Source organism: Megascapheus bottae, chromosome 8 (genome assembly GCF_031878675.1).
Source record: "Megascapheus bottae isolate mThoBot1 chromosome 8, mThoBot2.hap1, whole genome shotgun sequence".
Lineage (NCBI taxonomy): Eukaryota > Metazoa > Chordata > Mammalia > Rodentia > Geomyidae > Megascapheus > Megascapheus bottae.
In genome coordinates this window covers 18032788-18051228 of record NC_143516.1, presented here as the reverse complement: position 1 = coordinate 18051228, position 18441 = coordinate 18032788, and the positions used below count along the sequence as shown (strand labels likewise).

At 38.5% G+C, this 18441-nt stretch overlaps 1 protein-coding gene across 1 annotated transcript in view; it reads right to left on the bottom strand.

Moving 5' to 3' along the window:
* Nucleotides 1-16213, bottom strand: part of Txlnb (taxilin beta) — a 36751-nt gene extending 20538 nt beyond the window's left edge. The window contains exons 1-3 of the mRNA XM_090337634.1: nt 15769-16213; nt 7821-7912; nt 3245-3415 (exon numbers count right to left, since the gene is read on the bottom strand). Coding sequence (XP_090193760.1) covers nt 3245-3415; nt 7821-7912; nt 15769-16213 — 708 coding nt within the window. The remainder of the gene's footprint in view (nt 1-3244; nt 3416-7820; nt 7913-15768) is intronic.
* Between the last annotated feature and the right edge of the window lie 2228 nt (nt 16214-18441).

The window sequence follows — 18441 nt, the reverse complement described above, 5'->3', positions numbered from 1 at the left end:
GGCAGATCAGAGGCAAGTTGACACTTGCCAGTAAAACTTTCCTAGGAAATCTACCCTCCTTCTGATTTGCAGAACAAGAGTGCAGAATTCTAAGCAATTACAGCCCCTGAAATGGAGAAGAGATTTCCAGGAAGAGGAGACTGAGAGAGGGAGAACTCTGAATGCCATGAATAAGCTTGCCTTGAACTTTGATTCTGAGCCATTACCTGTATAGAGTAGACATAAAGCAACCCAGTTTAGAAACAACAACAATAACAACAACAACAACTGAACGAAGAGCTAAGCTACTATCCAAGGAACAAAGAATTGCAGCTTTAGCTAAACTGGAAAAAAAAATAAAACAAAAGAAGACATCATTCAAAGGCTTTAGTTATTGTGGTTCCCATAACAAGTTTATACCCTAAAGATTCATGTTTTAAAGGATGATTCCCAACTGATGGGCTTTGGGGAAGTTATTTCTATCATGAGGGGGTCAAGTGGTCTCATCCGTTGATGCTGAATGGCCTGTTAGGAGGTGAAGCCTGCTTGGAGAAAGTAGGTCACTGGGCATGCCTCCCAACGCAGGTAGAGTTACCTGCTCTGCCACCTCCTTCACATGGTGAGATTCGGCCTCACCACAATCCAGAAACAAGGAAGCCAGTCACCATAGTCTGGATGAAACCATGATCCCCAAACAACTGGCCCTCCTTTAAGTTGATTTCTCTAAGGTATTTCATCACAGCCAAGAAAGGTCAATGCAATGGTGGAATCTGTTTTCAAGTACGTCAGTTACAATAGCCAAGATACAATTGGCAATGGTTTGACACATGAAAAATAGAAAAAGTGACCACTTATCAAAAGAAAGGACAGAGTAGGCTTATTCTGCAATAGTCTCCATGTAGAAATAGAAGAAAAGAACTCTTATGTAGGTATTATAACTCTGCTCAGTGATGTAATGGAAAAAAGATAGTCTCAACTGATGATCAATTAAATATTATGGAATCAGAAATTTAAGACCACTGGATGGATTTAAAATATAATAGAGATGACAAAGAAAGAAACAATGAAGGTGAATGAAGATAGACTAATAGACATGAAGATATAAGAGCAAGAGGGACAGATGACCAACACAGTGAGAGACTCTGGGAGCTATAGAAAGGATCAAAAGACACACATGAATTTAGAATCTTAGGAGACAGAGAAGAGAGGTAGGGAAGGAGGAAAAATAATACTTGAAGAAATAATGGCTGAAAAATCTCCAAATTTGGGCCGGGAGTTTGGCCTAGTGGTAGAGTGCTTGCCTAACATGCACCCGGGTTTGATTTCTTGGTACCACATATATAGAAAAAAAGCCAGAAGTGGTGCTGAGGCTCAAGTGGTAGAGCTCTAGCCTTGAGAAAGTCCAAGGATATGGCTCAGGCCCTGAGCTCAAGCCCAGGACTGGCAAAAAAAAAAATCTCCAAATTTGATGGAAAAAAACAACCAGATACAAAATACTCAACAAATACCAGGTATGATATATCTGAAAAAAACTGTTATTGATCATAAAGTAGTTAAGGTTCTGAAAGCCAAAAATCAGTAGAAACTATAGGGGAAAAAATCAATTGACAGTAGCCAGAGAATGTGATATCATATATAAAGGAATAGCCAATCCACTGAGTTTTGATTTTCATCAGAAACTATGGAGGCTAGAATATAGTTAGTGTACAATTTATATAAAGCTTAAAGAAAAACTAGAAACAAATCCTGTCAATGTTGAATTTTATAGCCAATAAATATAGTCTTCAGTAGTAAACTTTGTTTTTCTTTTCTTTTTTCTTTTTTTTTTGTGGGTCATAGGGCTTGAACTTGGCCTGGGCCCTGTCCCTGAGCTCTTCAGCTCAAGGCTACCACCCTACCCTTTAGCCAAGCCCCACTTCTCATTTTCTGGAGGTTAATTGGAGATAAGAGTCTCAGGTCCTTTTGTGCCCGGGCTGGCTTTGAACTAGAATCCTCAGATCTCAGCCTCATGAGTAGCTAGGATTACAGATGTGAGCCACCCAGCTAGTAGTAAACTTTTTTAAAGAAGATATAGATAAAAGACAAAGGTGGGGGCACAAGAATGGAGGTGGGAGGGTGAACTAATGCACTATGTGAAAGATGAACGAAGCAACTTTTGGGCAGGGATAGGAAGGGGGAAAAGGGGGAAAGTGGAGGAAGAGGTGACATTGTCTAAGAAGCACTATACTTATCACCTGACTTATGGAATTATAACACCCTTTTGTATAGCTTTTTGATAAGAACAATAAAAACTACAATATAAAAAGGACAGACAATCAAGAGAATTGATTGCTAGAAGAACTCCCCTGCTTGATTTAATCTGCATCTCCATATTGTATGACATTCTCAAGAGTTTGGAGACTTAGGCATCCATGTGTGGTTTCTTTGCTTACCTATCTTGAGTTGGGGATGACACATCCATTTCTAGGCCCAGGCTAGTCTGGATTTTTCATAGTCCTTAGTGCCATCATTTCTTAAAGCATCTCCTTTAACCATATGTAGTAATTAGTACCTCACAGAAACATTAGTGTCTGGTTAATTGTTGTTTGTCCAGGGCTTTGAGATCATCCTCTGAAAGGAAACTATGGACAAAGACGGCATTATTCTGAAAGCCCAGAGTCTTGTTTTATTGAATGGAGCTAGTGTCTGCATGTAATCAAATTAACCACACTATTAGGAGCTTAGGGTTATAATTAATAAACCCTATGCAGACCAACCAAAGTGATCAGTCTATTATTTTTAGATTGAATAATTAAGTCGGAGGAGTCCCAGTGATTGCTTTTCAAGTAGCTCTTTATTTTTTTTTAATCGCAGATAACTATTGACATGTTGACTTTCAATCTCACTTTCTTGTATCAATTAGTTTCGGATCTGTCTCATGTTGTACAGAATTTAATGTAATACAAATGTTGAAGTTTTTTTTTTTTTTTTACAAATGTCTTAAATAGTAAACTAAGGACTACTTTATAAAATACCTACTTTGTATTTGTGGGTTTCTTAAATATGGAAATTTACCTAGTTTCTCCCCAACTTTATAGAAATCCTCATTTTATGGGTAAGAAAAGTGATAGATGAAAAATGATAGGTTGAAGATCATGAGCAAGCAAATGTTGAAACTCAGCGCTTTCTGATGGCTAGATTCATGCTCTGTCCACAGGTAGGAGAGGCCTATGTCCATGTAGTCTGCAAGCAAGCATGCCATTAATCCATCAGAGGTGACACGTACCTTCAGAGTCTTATTGTGTCTCTGTAGCTCCCGGCACAGACTCTCCAGTTTGCTTCTGGCAAGGATTGCTTTGCTGTGCTCGCTTTGTAACTGGTCCTTTTCTTTCTGGATTTGTACCTGTTTCTTCTGCAGGAGTCTTAACTTCTTTTGCTCAGTGCGATGTACATCCAGCTAAAGTTGGGGAGTGCAAATGGGAACAAAATTGACTGGAGCCTCTTTGGGGTTGATAGAAAAGAAGCAAACTCTGTTAGGGAGTAGGGTTTGTTTGTTTTGCTATTACCTATTCCTCCACAAACATCACCTTTGTGGTACTTGTGATAGTGTTAACAGCATAGAATCGAGAGATTTTCTATTTACTACTGGAATTAGTAGTCTCTTCTTTGATTTTTTGGGGGCTTTTTGTTTTTTGTTGGTGCCTAGAGCTGTTGTTCTTCAGTCCAACAGTATGAACAGGATGTATCTCAGAATCTGAGAAGTGTCAGAATTTATGACAAAGCCTTTCATTCAGACAATGATCAACAATTTGCTTGGGTTATGATTCCCTTCTTCTAAGTCTTTCTCAAAACAAACTTCTAGTGCTATTTGTTTTTGTAAAAAGAAAAGCGAAAAATGGCCTACTGGTGAACAAAAGATGAATCTTCTTTATAATTTTAGGCTTTGGGTATGGATATTTTGGGTGTGGGAAAGGCACAGAAGAGATGAATTGTCACCAGAGTCAGAAATAACCACTGCATAACTCAACAGCACGAAACACAAATATCTGTAACATACCCTGTTTCCTGCTTAACCAGCCCCCACCCGCTCTCTGTGCCTACAGCCAAGACACCATAAGCACTTGTTTCTGGCAATCACAGATGGCATGTGAAATGAAACCAATTTACCCCTGTACTTTCCATCCTGGGATGCTAAAATTCTAGGGTAGGGTTGCCAGATAAAACACAGGACACCTAGTTAAATTTAAATTTCAGATAAATAAGGAAATGTTGCTGAGGGCAACATTCCAGTTATGAGATGGGCTACACTTTTTACCCTAAAAATATTTATTATTATTTATCAGAAATGTAAATGTAACTTGATGCGGTTGTTTTGTTGTGTTTTGTTTTCTTTTTTCCATATATTTTTATTGCAATTACTAGAAGGGTTACATTATATTCACCAGATAGAAGATGCATTACTTCACAGACAGTGATACCCTTTCTCATGTCTTGGTCCCCATTTCCCTCCCCCCACCCACTCATCTTGTTTTCCCCCTTCCCTATCCAATTTCAAATAACCAATTAAGCATATATAAAATATATCAGATAACAAGGTGAAATATTGTAACAATATAAGATAACCAAGGGACAGCAAAAGAGATGAGAGATAACATAGTACATTAAGGACAACAATCACTCATTATATGGCTTTTGTTTCTATATCCTGGAGGTCCTTACATTTAGCATCATACTATATGGCCTTATGTATCTAGATTTTGTTCTATTGTAAATCTCTGCTAGGAGAGCCCAAGTTTTCTACTGACTATGACAAATGAGGGAAACCATTAAGCCTATGTTCCTTTGAGTCTGGCTTCACTTAATATGATTTTTTTCTAAGTCTTTCCATTTCCTTACAAATGGGTCGATGGCGTTCTTTCTGACTCTTTTATTTTCTAAATTGGATAATATCATCATGGAATATTAATTCAGGATCAACCATCAGAAGCCTCCAGAAAGAAACTAGTGGATGGTTGGAATGTTACTTCCAGGCCATATTCATGCAGCAGCCTTTTGGATGTAGCTCTGTGTTCCCTTAGTGCCTGAATGGTGCCTAAGCCAGGAAGGTAGCAGTGCAAATGATGAAAAGAAAAGCCCTGGAGAGCCCTCAGGTCCCTCTCAACCACAGATGCTCCTGGGACCTCAAAGAACCTCATGTAAATGGATACACATACCACATGGGCCAGGACGTATGTGTTAGTTTTAAAATGTTTAGGAATTCTTTCTTTGTGAGCTATAGGAACGTCGACATTTTGCTTTATTCATTTCCTTCTGCCACAATGAAATAACCATTATAAAATGCTTGCCAGATTAAGCCAAAGGGATGCACATTTGATATTCTATCTCTGTACACATATAAAATTTTTACTTGCTAGGGAAATTAACTTGTGTGTGTGTGGGAAACCAAATATTAAAATAAACCAAAACTAAAAATATTGATTGAAATTTATATTTTTCTAGGAAGTCAATGAGTTTTTTAAAATTGCGTTTCTTATGTTAAACTTTCTGTTTATGTTGGATATGTTCTTTGGCTTTGTACTGTAATTGATTGCCGGGATTATTTTGGGATGGTGAATGACAGTCCTTGTTGAAATTTACGTATTGTGACTCTCATTATGACTTAGACTTGACCTCTTAAAGATGAAAATGCGTGTCAACACCACTGACGTGGGGATTACATATTTTGGATTGTGCAAAACAATGTTCATTGTAGGCTGCTGAACATCAGTACCACCTACCCATCTATGCTAATAACACTGTCAGCTTTGACACTTAAAACCATCTCCAGACAGACACCTTTGTCCCCAGGAAATGAGCAATATTGCCTCCTGTCAGGAGGAAGAAAAGTGCTTTATAAGTTGGAAGACAGATGATTTGTGCTTGACCAGTTAATATTTCAGTTATACTAAAGGATCATACGGTTGTAAAATTTACTGGCTCTATTTTGGGTGGCTCTAAAATAAAACCCCTTAACCTTTGGTTGTTTTTTATTTTTTTTGTAGCTAATTACACTCAACGAATTCATGTTGCTGGTTGCCGTGACTCACACCTGTAATCCTAGCTACTCAGGAGGCTGAGATCTGAGCATCTTGGTTCAAAGCCAGCCTGGGGAACTAAAGACCATGAGACTCTTACCTCCAATTAACCACCAGAAAACCGGAAGTGGCTCACGGGGTAGGGCTGTAGCCTTGAGCTGAAGAGCTGAGGGACAATGCCCAGGCCCGGAGTTTAAGCCCCATGACCACCACCACCAAGACTTCATGTTTATGTGAATGCCTATGAGTGCATGGGATTTCTTTTTTTTTTTTTTTTTTTTTTTTTTTGCCAATCCTGGGCTTAAGCTCAGGGCCTGAGCATTGTCCTTGGACTTTGGACTTTCTCAAGGCTAGAGCTCTACCACTTGAGCCTCAGCACCACTTCTGGCTTTTTTCTATGTATGTGGTACCGAGGAATCGAACCCGGGTCTTCATGCATGCTTGGCAAGCACTTTACCACTAGGCCAAACTCCCGGCCCGTGCATTCATTTCTTAATGAATGAAAGTGAACGTATTGTGACTGAGTTAACCTCAGCCAAATGGCGCGGGCCTTGGCTGTGGCTGACTGCAGAACTGTAACAGGCATATAGGACTTTCTCTGCAGTCTTTTATGTTTTCTTTCTCTTTTACCAAGTTGCCAAAGTAAGTAGCAAATACTAAATTAGAATTGTACTGGTGTCATTGTTTTATGTACATTGAAGCTTTAAAAACTTTAGTGTACTTAAAAGGAAGTACTAGATAATTTCAATTTAAGATGATTAAAATACATTCTCTTAGGCTATTCTTAATTTGGAAATGAGTTTTTCTCTTTCATGAATGAACTTATCTATGTTTGCTAATGATTTCAATGGCTGATAATAGAGGATTTAGACTGTAAAGCAAAGGATGCAAGTCACTCACCCACTTCATTCACAGGCTTAGAGAATTGGTGGGTCTGAAGCTGAGTGCTTTTTGATAGTTTTTTTTTTTTTTTTTTGCCAGTCCTGGGCCTTGAACTTAGGGCCTGGGCACTTTTTGCTCAAGGAGAGAGCTCTACCACTTGAGCCACAGCACCACTTCTGGCCTTTTCTGTGTATGTGGTACCAAGGAATCGAACATGCATGCTAGGCGAGTACTCTACCTCTAGGCCACACTCCCAGCCCCTTGGCGGTTTTCTTAAGAAAAAAAAATAATTAAGAAGGAAGAATTATGTCTAAGATCTTCTAGAGGCCCTAAAAACTGAGATACCCCAAATTGGAGCTTCTTTATCTGTAAAGTAAATCTGCCTGGAGATGGGAAGCATTTCAACAAACTTCCTGAAGTAAAGCTTTCTTTAAAAAATTTGAATGTATGGGGAAGTACAAAAATGGGCCAGACCAAACAAGAATATTGTAAGAGGGTAGCAATTGCTTCACTCTCTGCTTTCCTCTCTTTTTAACCCTTGGAGACTCTAAATATGACAACTGAATGAAAACTTAAAGCTTTGCTTATTATTATTTTGGGTATATTTTGTTGTGAAATAAAAAAGAACTTTAAATATTCATATTTTTTCAGTTATCTGTACTTTTCTCTCTCATTCCCCAAATTTCAATTGTTTTAAGCACCATTAAGAACATTCTTCCTTTTGCTGTGATTTCTCAGGTTTTCTTTTTCTTAAAATAGATTCTTCATTATAAATTTTAGCTTTGGCTTGTGTGAGTGAGGTAACCAGCTCTAGTCTATAATGAAGTACATGAAAATCTAATAGTCTTCTCAGCTCTAAGAAGAGACTAGGTATTTCTTCCCCAAAGAGCTGATCAAAGCTCTTACCAATTCAGCGTACTTCTTGAATAAAAACTCAAGCTTTTCTTCAGGTGTTTGCAGCTTGTTCAGATTCTGCATTAGCAGGTTGGCTTCTTTGCCTTTAAAAAAAAGATATTTTAAGACATGAGTGTTGAAATGGTAGTCAGTTAACATGAGTTGGTATCTCAGATTGACTGCTAGGTTAGTCAATCCCGGACAAATCATTTAGCCTCTCTGAATCTCAGATAGAATTTTCTTCTCCTATAAAGAATGCTACCTGCCTTAGTGTGGAGATTAGCTGAGAAGTTTGTGATATTCTATGTAGTCCAAAGTCAGATTCACAGGAAAGTTTGGATAAATGTCTGCTCAGGGCATTGTCTCTGAGCTTCTTTTGCTCAAGACTAGCAGTCTACCACTTGAGCCACAGCACCACTTGGTGCTTTTCCTATTTATGTGGTACTGTGGAATCGAACACAGGGCTTCAAACACATTAGGCAAGCACATCTCCAGTCCCTGTCTAGACATTTTGTCTTCAGGATTTCAAGCAATTATTCCAAATTGAGAGGAAGAAGTGGGGCAGTAACTCCCACATGTACGGCTAATGATGTCTTTTCAAGTTATTCACTCAAGATGGAGGATCTCTCCTGTCCTCAACTGTCTGATCCTTCTCTGTCTAGTAAGAGCAGGGAGTCATGCCTCCTAACAGAGCCCGTGTTTCCTGATATTAATCTCCTGAAGAATGCTCACAACTTTACCACCTTCTCCCCAAGAATAGATATTTTCCCCTTGGCTAGAATTTATGCTTTTATTTTTATGAGGCAGAGAATACAGAACTAAGAGTCAGATGCCAGATGGATGGGACATACATAAGTGTAAAACTTAGTCATTGTTTGCCTGAAATTCAAACTTTATTGGGCACCTTGTATTTTTTTTTTTGCCAGTCCTGGGTTTTGATCTTAGGGTCTGAGCACTGTCCTTGGCTTTCTCAGGGCTAGAGCTCTACCACTTGAGCTACAGCACCACTTCCAGCTTTTTCTATGTATGTGGTACCAAGGAATCAACCCGGGTCTTCGTGCATGTGAGGCAAGCACTATCACTAGGGCAAACTTCTGGCCTGGCATCTTGTATTTTTACATACTAAATTTAGCAATACTACATTGAATCAAAGAAAGTTAGGTCGAGAAGGCACTTTACAGGCCACCCAGACAGTGAAGTCATAGCAAAGGTCCAGAAAAGACCAAAGTGGAGCGGATTGAATCCAGGGTGCCTTTTCTTGCTTTAAATCACTACATGTTTTTGTGGGGAGGGGTGTGGAGGGATGCTTAGAGAAGTAATGGAAACTTTTGAAATTCAAGCAAGAAAGCAAACAAAAACAAAGGGCCATGTTCCCAACAGTTAGTTTATCTTTGCCCATTAAGGAAATATGGCCTAACACAAGTGAGAAAGTGGGTTGAGTGGGAGATGAGGTGTTCTGGCTAATTATAGCCTGTGGCAAAAGGCCCTGTCTCTCATACCTAAAGATAATTGCTGCCTCACTCCTGCCAAGTAAGTGCTTCCAGTTATGTCTCTAGAAGCCCACATGATTTGGTCAGGCCATTCCTTCACTCTCAACTTGACCTTGCATTCAGCAAGTGGATGGTGGCCATGGGAAGACTAAGATCCTGAACCACAGTTCCTTATGAAAGTCAAGAGAGAGGTTATTGTTGGTCATTTCGGGGCCAGGGCCAAGCACAGTGTTTAGCCTACTGCTAAACACTTTATTGTTCACAGTAAATGCTTGGTAATAAAGCCAAGTAACACAAACTGTAATCATGTTCATCAGATGAATACTGTCCTGATTGACTAGAAGTAAAACAGGTCTTTCTGTGACATTCAAATGAATTCTGGAACACCTCTCTTGGTGAGGATGGACAAGTAAAGCCATTACATGGCTTTCTTGGAAAGATAAAAACCAGTGAATGAATCCAATGGATCTTTCTTCCTGAGCTAAATGTGTTTAGGGTTTTTTTTTTTTTCTTTTTCTTCTGTAGTGGTGAGGAGAAGCTTTTGTTTCTAATGTTTAACCTTCATATTGCTTGAGGTCTCTTAGTGCTCTGAGAATCTGTTATTTTGGATAGAAGGTGGAAGGTTCCTATTCAGATGGGTCCATATAGCTTCAAGTATTATTTCTCTTGTTAACAGCATTAGCAGCAAAAAAAATCTAAATACTTGGAGAATGTGCAAAATTCCTACATTTATGAACTCAGAGACCTTAGGTTGTGAACATTTGTTTGTTTTATTGGGGGTTGGTCAAGGTGGAGAGGATTATCTTCTAAGAAAAGCTACCATTATATTCCCACAAAAGTAGGATCATTTACTGACACCAGAAGAAAAGTGACTTTTTGTAGGGGGCATTCTATCAGGAGGCAATGACCTGCCAGCTGTCTCCCTAATGTGTCATTGCACAGTAAGGGTCATTTCTTCCCTACTACAGATGGAAAAAGCCAGTGGTGGGAAGTGGTCAGTTTAGTAGGGAGCCTACAGGAAAGGCAACCACCTGGGCTGCAAAAACCACAGTGTCCTGGATGGTCACAGTACAGTTACATTGGAATATAATGGAATTATTTTGACATCAAAGAAGTTAAAAAAACCCAAGAACCTCTTTATCATTCAAGAAGAAAATTAAAAATCATAAATTCAAACAAATGGGTCAGAAATGTGGATGAGGATTTTTCTCAAACTTATAACATGGCAATGATTGTTTATACTAAAGTTGATAACATACAGATTTGATGTGCTCAGAATTATATATTTTTTTCTCTTCCAAAATTACATTTTTTTTGGTGGGTCATGGGGTTTGAACTCTGAGCCTAGGCCCTTATCCCTGAGCTCTTCAGCTCAAGGCTGCGGCCCTAACCTTGAGCCAAGCCCCACTTCCTGTTTTCTAGAGGTTAATTGAAGATAAGAATCTCAAGTCCTTTTGTGCCCAGGCTGGCTTTGAACCTTGATCCTTGGATCTCAGCGTCCTGAGTAGCTAGGACTATAGGTGTGAGCCACCAGACATGGCTTGTGGATATCTTTTCATGGAAAAATTTCATATATATAGACAATAAGAAGTTAGGGTAGTTAAATTCATATTGGACTAAGTTTTAGAATTGACTCTGTCTGTCCTCAATTATTTGTGCAAACTTGTTTAGTAGACACATATTCTGTGGCCTCAACTTTATTGTATGTAATTAGTGGGTTGTGGCAGGGGGCAGTAGCTCATGCCTGTAGTGGAGCTGTGACTTACGTGATAGAGTGCTAACCTTGAGCAAAAGAATACCAGGGGAAAAAAAATATCAAGGACAGTAGCTAGCCTAGACCCTGATTCCAAGCTCCAGAATTAGCATGTGTGTGTGCGTGTGTGCACACACAAAAACACACACTTAATCAACTGATTAAATGGATCCCGAGTTCAGCTTTTAAAGTTAGATGACTCTGAAACTGAAATTGTAACTTGAAATTGTAACCATTTGTGACTTCATTTAAACAACCAAAACCAAAACCAAAGCAGTGCTGTTTGGATGGTATGTTTGTTATCCACCTTTGAAATTTATCAAAGTTCTTCTACCTAGTACTGTCCTTCTCATAGTCAGAAGTTTTGTTTATTTCACTTAGATTTTTTTTTTTGCTACTATCAATTTGGAAAGTCCTACCCTGCCTGTATTTTCTAGCCACAATGTGTCCCACTTGGCTGGAATTTTGTGTCTCTGGTATTTTAGGGACCATGTATTGTGCAATTGGGAAGTGGACCTTGACTTACTAGTTCAGCTCATGATGTATTTAAAGTATTAACAGTCACAAAGTAAAACACTTTTTAACTCCAGAAAGAGTAGTAAGATACTGGCACATTCATTTCCTGTCATGTTCAGGAGATCACTAATAATTATTGGAGACAGGCTTTCTCTCCCCTTACATCTGTCTCTCTAATCTGCTTCTCCACTCAGATTCTGCCCGAAGTTCTAGCTTTCCTATGTCTCATGAGACTTTGCTAACTTCTCTTTTCCTTAAAGTCCTCTGATGTTCTAGTTCTCCTTCTAGAACATTTAGCACCTGCATCTAAGCCACAGGATAAGTATCCTCTCCGATTATAAAGATAACAATCAAAATGGATGAATCAGACCATCTTGGAAAGCAGCCAGTCTAGGAAATACCAAGTAAATGGTATTGTAAACACTATGGAAATACCAACTTCCTAAAGATCTCTTGAAAGGTAGTTCTGAAAGACATATCTAGTTTAGGTGAGTAAAATATCCCACTCCAGATATATTTCTTTGGCACTGGTTACTCAGAAACTCCACGCCTTTGCAGTCATGGAAATGGCTCTGCAAAGCTTTCTTTTAGTAATATAAATAGCAGGTATGGAAGTCAAACTGTCCAGGAGGGATCTAACAAGATTGGGATCTGTCCCTAGAGCAAATGGATCACCAAGTGTTACTATCACCTCAACGCTTATGGAGCACAAAATGACCTTTACTTAGGATACATCTCCTCAACTTTCCATAATCTGTGCTATGTTCTTCCTCTCAGAAGCTCTTTATAAGGATTATCCATCTTGCTTTTTTCTTTTCTTTTTCTTATTTTCTTTTTGTCAATTGTGGGGCTCAAACTCTTGGCCTGGATGTTGTCCCTGAGCTCTTCAGCTCAAGGCTAGTGTTCTACTACTTTGCGCCACAGCACCATTTCTGGTTTTCTGGTGGTTAACTGGAGATAACAGTTTTAATGGACTTTTGTGTCCAGGCTGGCTTTGAACTGCCATCTTCAGATCTCAGCCTCCTGAGTGGCTAGGACCACAGACATGAGTCACCAGCACCTGGCTTCCATCTTGCCTTTCTTTAAATCTCATATCCCCATGCCTTGCATGTACTAAAATTCATTAGTTCTCTTTCCTCTTTCCTCCATTATCTGTTTATATCATAGATAAAAATTATTGGCAGTTCAGAGAGAAAATAATAATTGTGAAACTTCTCAACATCAGGAGGACAAGATCCATTAACTAAGCTACAATCAGTATTCTTCAACCAACATGCCAGTTGTTTTTACATACCTTGCTTTCTTTGTGACTAATCACATCAAGTCATCCAGTACTCTTTTTTTTTTTTCTCTTCTTGCAAACTCTTAAAGTCCCTGGGCTTTAATTTCCCTGTCCATAAAATTAGCAGGTTGAATAGATTCTGAGCTCAGAATGGACGTGGGCTTTAGCTTTGTTTCCTCAACCCCTAGGTTCGTGCTTCAAACCTATGATTTTCTGTTTCATCTGTTACAAGTGAAATAGCAGAAGGTATGTTATATGATATCATTGTGTTGTGCTTGTTATGCAGGCAACATAACATTGTGAAAGGAGTCTCTGGTAAGCCAGTTCTGAGCTTGGGCAGTGGGCATGAGGAAGACAAGGGGACACGTTAATAGGGTTACTAATGGGGCATGGCAGGGAGCTACATACTGGCAAGTCTCTTTTCTTTCTTTCAATTCAGACATCAAGGTGAGAGAGACTCTTATCAGCTAAAGAGACTTAAAACTGTTCTCAGCTGCTGCAGGATATAGGGAGATTACACATCCTCTATGGGAAAAATAGCTCCTGAATGCTTGGGTTGCAGATTTAGCTGTGAAAAATCAGAACAGGTCACCTCGGTCTAGTAAGTTTAGGAAATGACAGAATTAATATCCATTATTATTCGGTAATTGTGTAAATGTAATTATTTAGGAATTGTACAAGGTGTGTGTGTATGTTCAAGGCCCAGGGCTGGCAAAAAAAAAAAAGAGATTGATTCAAACTTTGTACTTTGAAAATCAAAGAGATTTTTAAAGATTAATCTTTGTATTAAGTGGGTTTAGTAGGTTAGTAGGGAAATATTATTTAGCTATTCTTGCAATCGTTAAAGAATAACTTCTGTTCATCATAGTGCTATCTTACTCAAATGTAGACATACTTTGGGTTTTATAGGTACTAATCTTTTATTGCGGCTAAAATCTAGTTTGAACCTCAATGCCCATTCATTTTTCCAACCTCTCTTTCAGAAACAAGTGAGATGTAATTACTGCTCGTGATAAGTTATCTGTCCCGCTTAGAAGACAGTCATATGATTGCTGCAAAAAATGTAATGGAGAATAGGTGGGGCTCAGTTTAGCCTGGCATGATGAGAAAAGTATCAGTGGTATTGTCAGTGAAATTCACCAGGGAAGACAGATCCCTAGTGGGACTTTTCTATGTACAGTAATGTATTTTCAATTATTTCTATAAAATTAACATTCTCAATCTTCTTTTGAAACTATGTTGGTTTTACTAGTCCCTCATACTTAAAAAGAAAATCCTCTTCCTGTTTGTTTGTTTGTTTGTTGTAGGTCATGGGGCTTGAGCTCTGGACCTGGGTGTTGTCTTTGAGCTCTTCAGCTCAAGGCTACTGCTCTACAACTTGAGCCACAGCCCTGCTTCTCCTTTTCTAGTGATTAACTGGAGATGAGTCTCACAGTCTTTAGTACCCGGGCTGCCTTTGAACCATGATCCTCAGATCTCAGCCTCCTGTATCTAGGATTACAGATGTGAGCCACTGCACCAGTTTGGCACTTATTTAGATACAAAGTAGTTTATATATCTGCATCTATCTATCTATCTATCTATCTATCTATCTATCTATCTATCTATCACTTTCCTACCAAAGGACCATGGCTTCTTTATTTTTGTATACTTAGCACAGTGCTCCATGGTAAGTAGATATTAACACATACTTATTAAACCAATGAAGTATATATTTTCTGCAATTAATGACAAATATAATTGATTGATACATTTCTGATTACTTGTGTTAAAATATTTTATGTAGTCATGGAAGATATTTACTAAGTGATCTTATTGGTAATTATTGTATGGAAAAAACTTAACTTTTAAAAATATTTTGCGTATATGTAGACTGTACTAGCTGAGGCATAAACAATTTTCCCAATTGATGGTTCCAAATTTTTCCAATAGATATTCATAAATACCTATTGAACCTAGAATATGTCATTTCTTGACCTATGCAATAAGTATACAGTGGTGTCTAAATACATGTGTGCCCTACTTGTCAGAAAAAAATCCTCAAATGTATAATTTCAAATTCTGGTTAATTAAACAAAGAAAAAAGTACAAGATACAGTAAAGATCTCAAACAGTGAAAACTTTTTTCTAGAGTTGATCTAAGAAAATTCCATTTTAGTTATAAGCCAAATGATCAGTGGAAGAATGAAGTGTCTAAAGGGATGAGCTGGTGTCAGTAGGAAATGGTTACGGGGAGGAATATGGGAAGTTTGAATAATTGAAGAAGATAGAATGGCTGCAATGTTCTTGGAACGGGACAGGATGTTCAAAAAAGGAAATTTTGGGGGTACCCTAGAATGAAGTAAAATTGGGACTGGTTGGAATTCGTTCAAGGCCTTAGAAAATGGTAAAAAAAATTTCATCTTCTCTCTAAAAGCAATGGGAATTACCACTGCAATAATGAGTAGATGAAAAACATGTTGTAAATTTCATGTGATCTCTATGAAGAGGAAGAAGCCAGGGACAAACAAAACAAGAAGAAATTTAGGAAAATCCTAAGGGGGTTATTGTAGTCCAAATATTAGATGTAGATTTTTAGTAAAGGCTCAAGAACTCCACTGTTTTTGTGTTTTTTTTTAAGTAATATAATTGGCTGGGTGCTGGTAGTTTATGCTTATAATGCTGGCTACTCTGAAGGCTGAGATCTGATGATCACAGTTTGAAGCCAACATAGGCAATTAAGTTCAAATGACTCTTATCTCCAATTAACCATTAAAAAAAAACAAACAAACAGAAGTGGAGCTATGAGTGGTAGAGCTCCAGTCTTGAGCAAAAAAGCTCAGGGACAACAACCAGGTCCTGAGTTCTAGTCCTAGTACCTAGTACCAACCCCTACCCCTACCCCCCAAAAAAAATGCAAAATAGAATATAACTACTTGCCTAATCCCTTTAGGATCTTCTTTTCAAATTTTTGCTCTTTATTGCTGGCTGGGTCCTTGCCTGTGGATAGCTCTCCAGGAGCAGTGGCTCCTCTTTCAGCCTCTTCAGTGGTTTCTTCACATTCCCCATCCTCTTTGTCAGGTACTTGTGCATTTTCAGACTGCTCCATGGTCTTGGCAGAGCCATCTCTGCCTGTTGTACCAACAGCAGAACCATACATGCTTATGATGTCTTCCAGTTGTCTATTTAATTCGTCAGAGATATCGTGAGCTCCTTTCTCAGAGTGTATACTTGCCACTTGCTCTGGTGCTTCGAATGAAGTTGAAGGGTCCTGACCATCTTGCTTTTCCATGACATTTTGATTCGGTGATGACTGGGTATCCTTTGGGGGTGTTAATTGTTGTGCTGGTTTGGCTGAGAGCTGTTCAGAGTGATTGGCCTCCATAAAGGGCAGAGGTATCTACTGATAAACACAGTTAAGTTTTAACCCAGTTAACCCAATGATATATTAATGGTAAGGATATCTTTAAAAAGATCTCAATGTAGGATGTGCCTTCATAAACCATTGATACTACAATTCATAGGTAGAAATAACAAGAAACATTTTTCAAATCAATTCCAATTACTGGCATATTTTTTGTTTGATCTTCAGATTTCAGTAGTATCCAGTATTGCTGCAAATTTCCAGTAATATGTGCTATTATTTTTGTGACCATATTTGACATTTTATTTTGAATTATGATTTTCCTTATGTAGTTCACAATCACTGGAGATACATGGATATATACTTTTTTCCCCAAAGGTCAAGTATTTAATATAAAAAATATTGTAATTATTAAAACCATTGATCATAGTTATGTTCCCTAGCTGGGTGCCTGTGGCTTATATCTGTAATCCCAGCTACTAAGGAGGCTGAGATCTGAGGATGGCAGCTCAAAGCCAGCCCAGACAAGAAAATCCTTGAGACTCTCCAATTAATCACCAAAAAACCCAGAAGTGGAGCTGTGGCTCAAGTGGTAGAATACTACTAGTCTTGAGGGAAAAAAAGCACAAGGATAGCACCCAGGCCCTGAGTTCAAGCCCAAAGACTGGCTAAATAAACAAATGCATCTGTAAGTTTTATTTTGTCCCATAAGTCAATATTTGGTTAGGATACTTTGATATAAACATATTATTATGTTACTATTAGGAAATACTTTATTTTTCCTAGAGGACAGCATGCAATTATCACTTAAAGTTATTCTGAGGCTTAGACTATCATTATTTAAAAAGTAAAACAGGGAATGAGGCTTAGATAAGTCAACTAATTTGGAAACATGATGATGCTTATATTAATTCTTTAAATTGTATACTATTCTTAGTTCTATGCTAACATGATTCCCTTTTAGAAGAAACAGATGACAACTTTCTCTTCTAAGTAAACAAATCCATCAGCAAAGAAATTCCTATGTATAATAAATAGGGAGTAAATCAATGAGGAAAATAATTCAGATATACCCATAATTTTTGGGGAAATATGCATTGAGGAAACAAATTGAGTTAAAGATTCTAAAACTTAAGCCAGGCACTGGTGCCTCACACCTGTAATCCTAGCTACTCAGGAGGCTGAGATCTGAAGATCATGGTTCAAAACCAGCAGAGGTAGAAAAGTCTGTGAGACTTTTATCTCCAATAAAATACTCAGAAAAGGCTGGAAGTGGCCCTGTGGATCAAGTGGTAGAGCACCAGTCTTGAGTAAAGGGAGCTCAGGGTCAGCACATAGGCCCTGAATCCAAGTCCCAGCACTGGCAAAAAAAGAAAAAGAGAGAGAGAGAGAGAGAGAGAGAGAGAGAGAGAGAGAGAGAGAGAGAGAGAGAGAGAGAGAGAGAGAGAGAGAGAGAGAGAGAGAGAGAGAGAGAGAGAGAGAGAGAGAGAGACAGAGACAGAGAGAGAGAGAGAGAGAGAGAGAGACAGAGAGAGAGAGAGAGACAGAGAGAGACAGAGAGAGAGACAGAGAGACAGAGACAGAGACAGGGAGACAGAGAGAGAGATTCCAAGACTTCTTGTTATTACCCTTTCTAGAGTAAATAGATTTGGCTTAGACATTATTTATAAATAGTATTTAGTAGTTCCTAATGAATTAGCAGCATCGAAAAGGTGGCAAGATCCTCTAGTTCATGGATTTTTGCTGTTGTGTTGCTATCAAGATGAAAATAAAAAATGGTTTCTCCCAACTGCATGGCTTCCTTCTTCCATTCTCAGGACTGAAGTCAAATGTTGGAATGTAGCAGAGGAGGAGAAGCCAATAAACATGACTCCCCATCCAGTGCTCACACTCAGTATTCTTTGACTTCCAATGAAGTAAACACCTTGCTTTTCATTCACCAACTTTTATCAAGGAAAATGGTCTTACCTATAAAGCTGACAGTCTCTAGCACTATGACTTCTTTCTCCTGCTCTCTCCTTATTAGACACATGCATCTATATATAACTTCTGCCTCCCCTAAGCTCAGAGATGGCACGTGCCACCCGCTGTCCAGCCAGGAGCTATTTTAAACTCTTCTAAAACGAGTCATGGTGTGCAGCACTTTATCCTTGGAAGTAAAGAGAATTTAATTTTAAAATCAAATTAAAAATAGTAGGCACTTGCTGGTTTAAATCCCTATGTGGGTTTTAACGTATTTTAGGATGGAA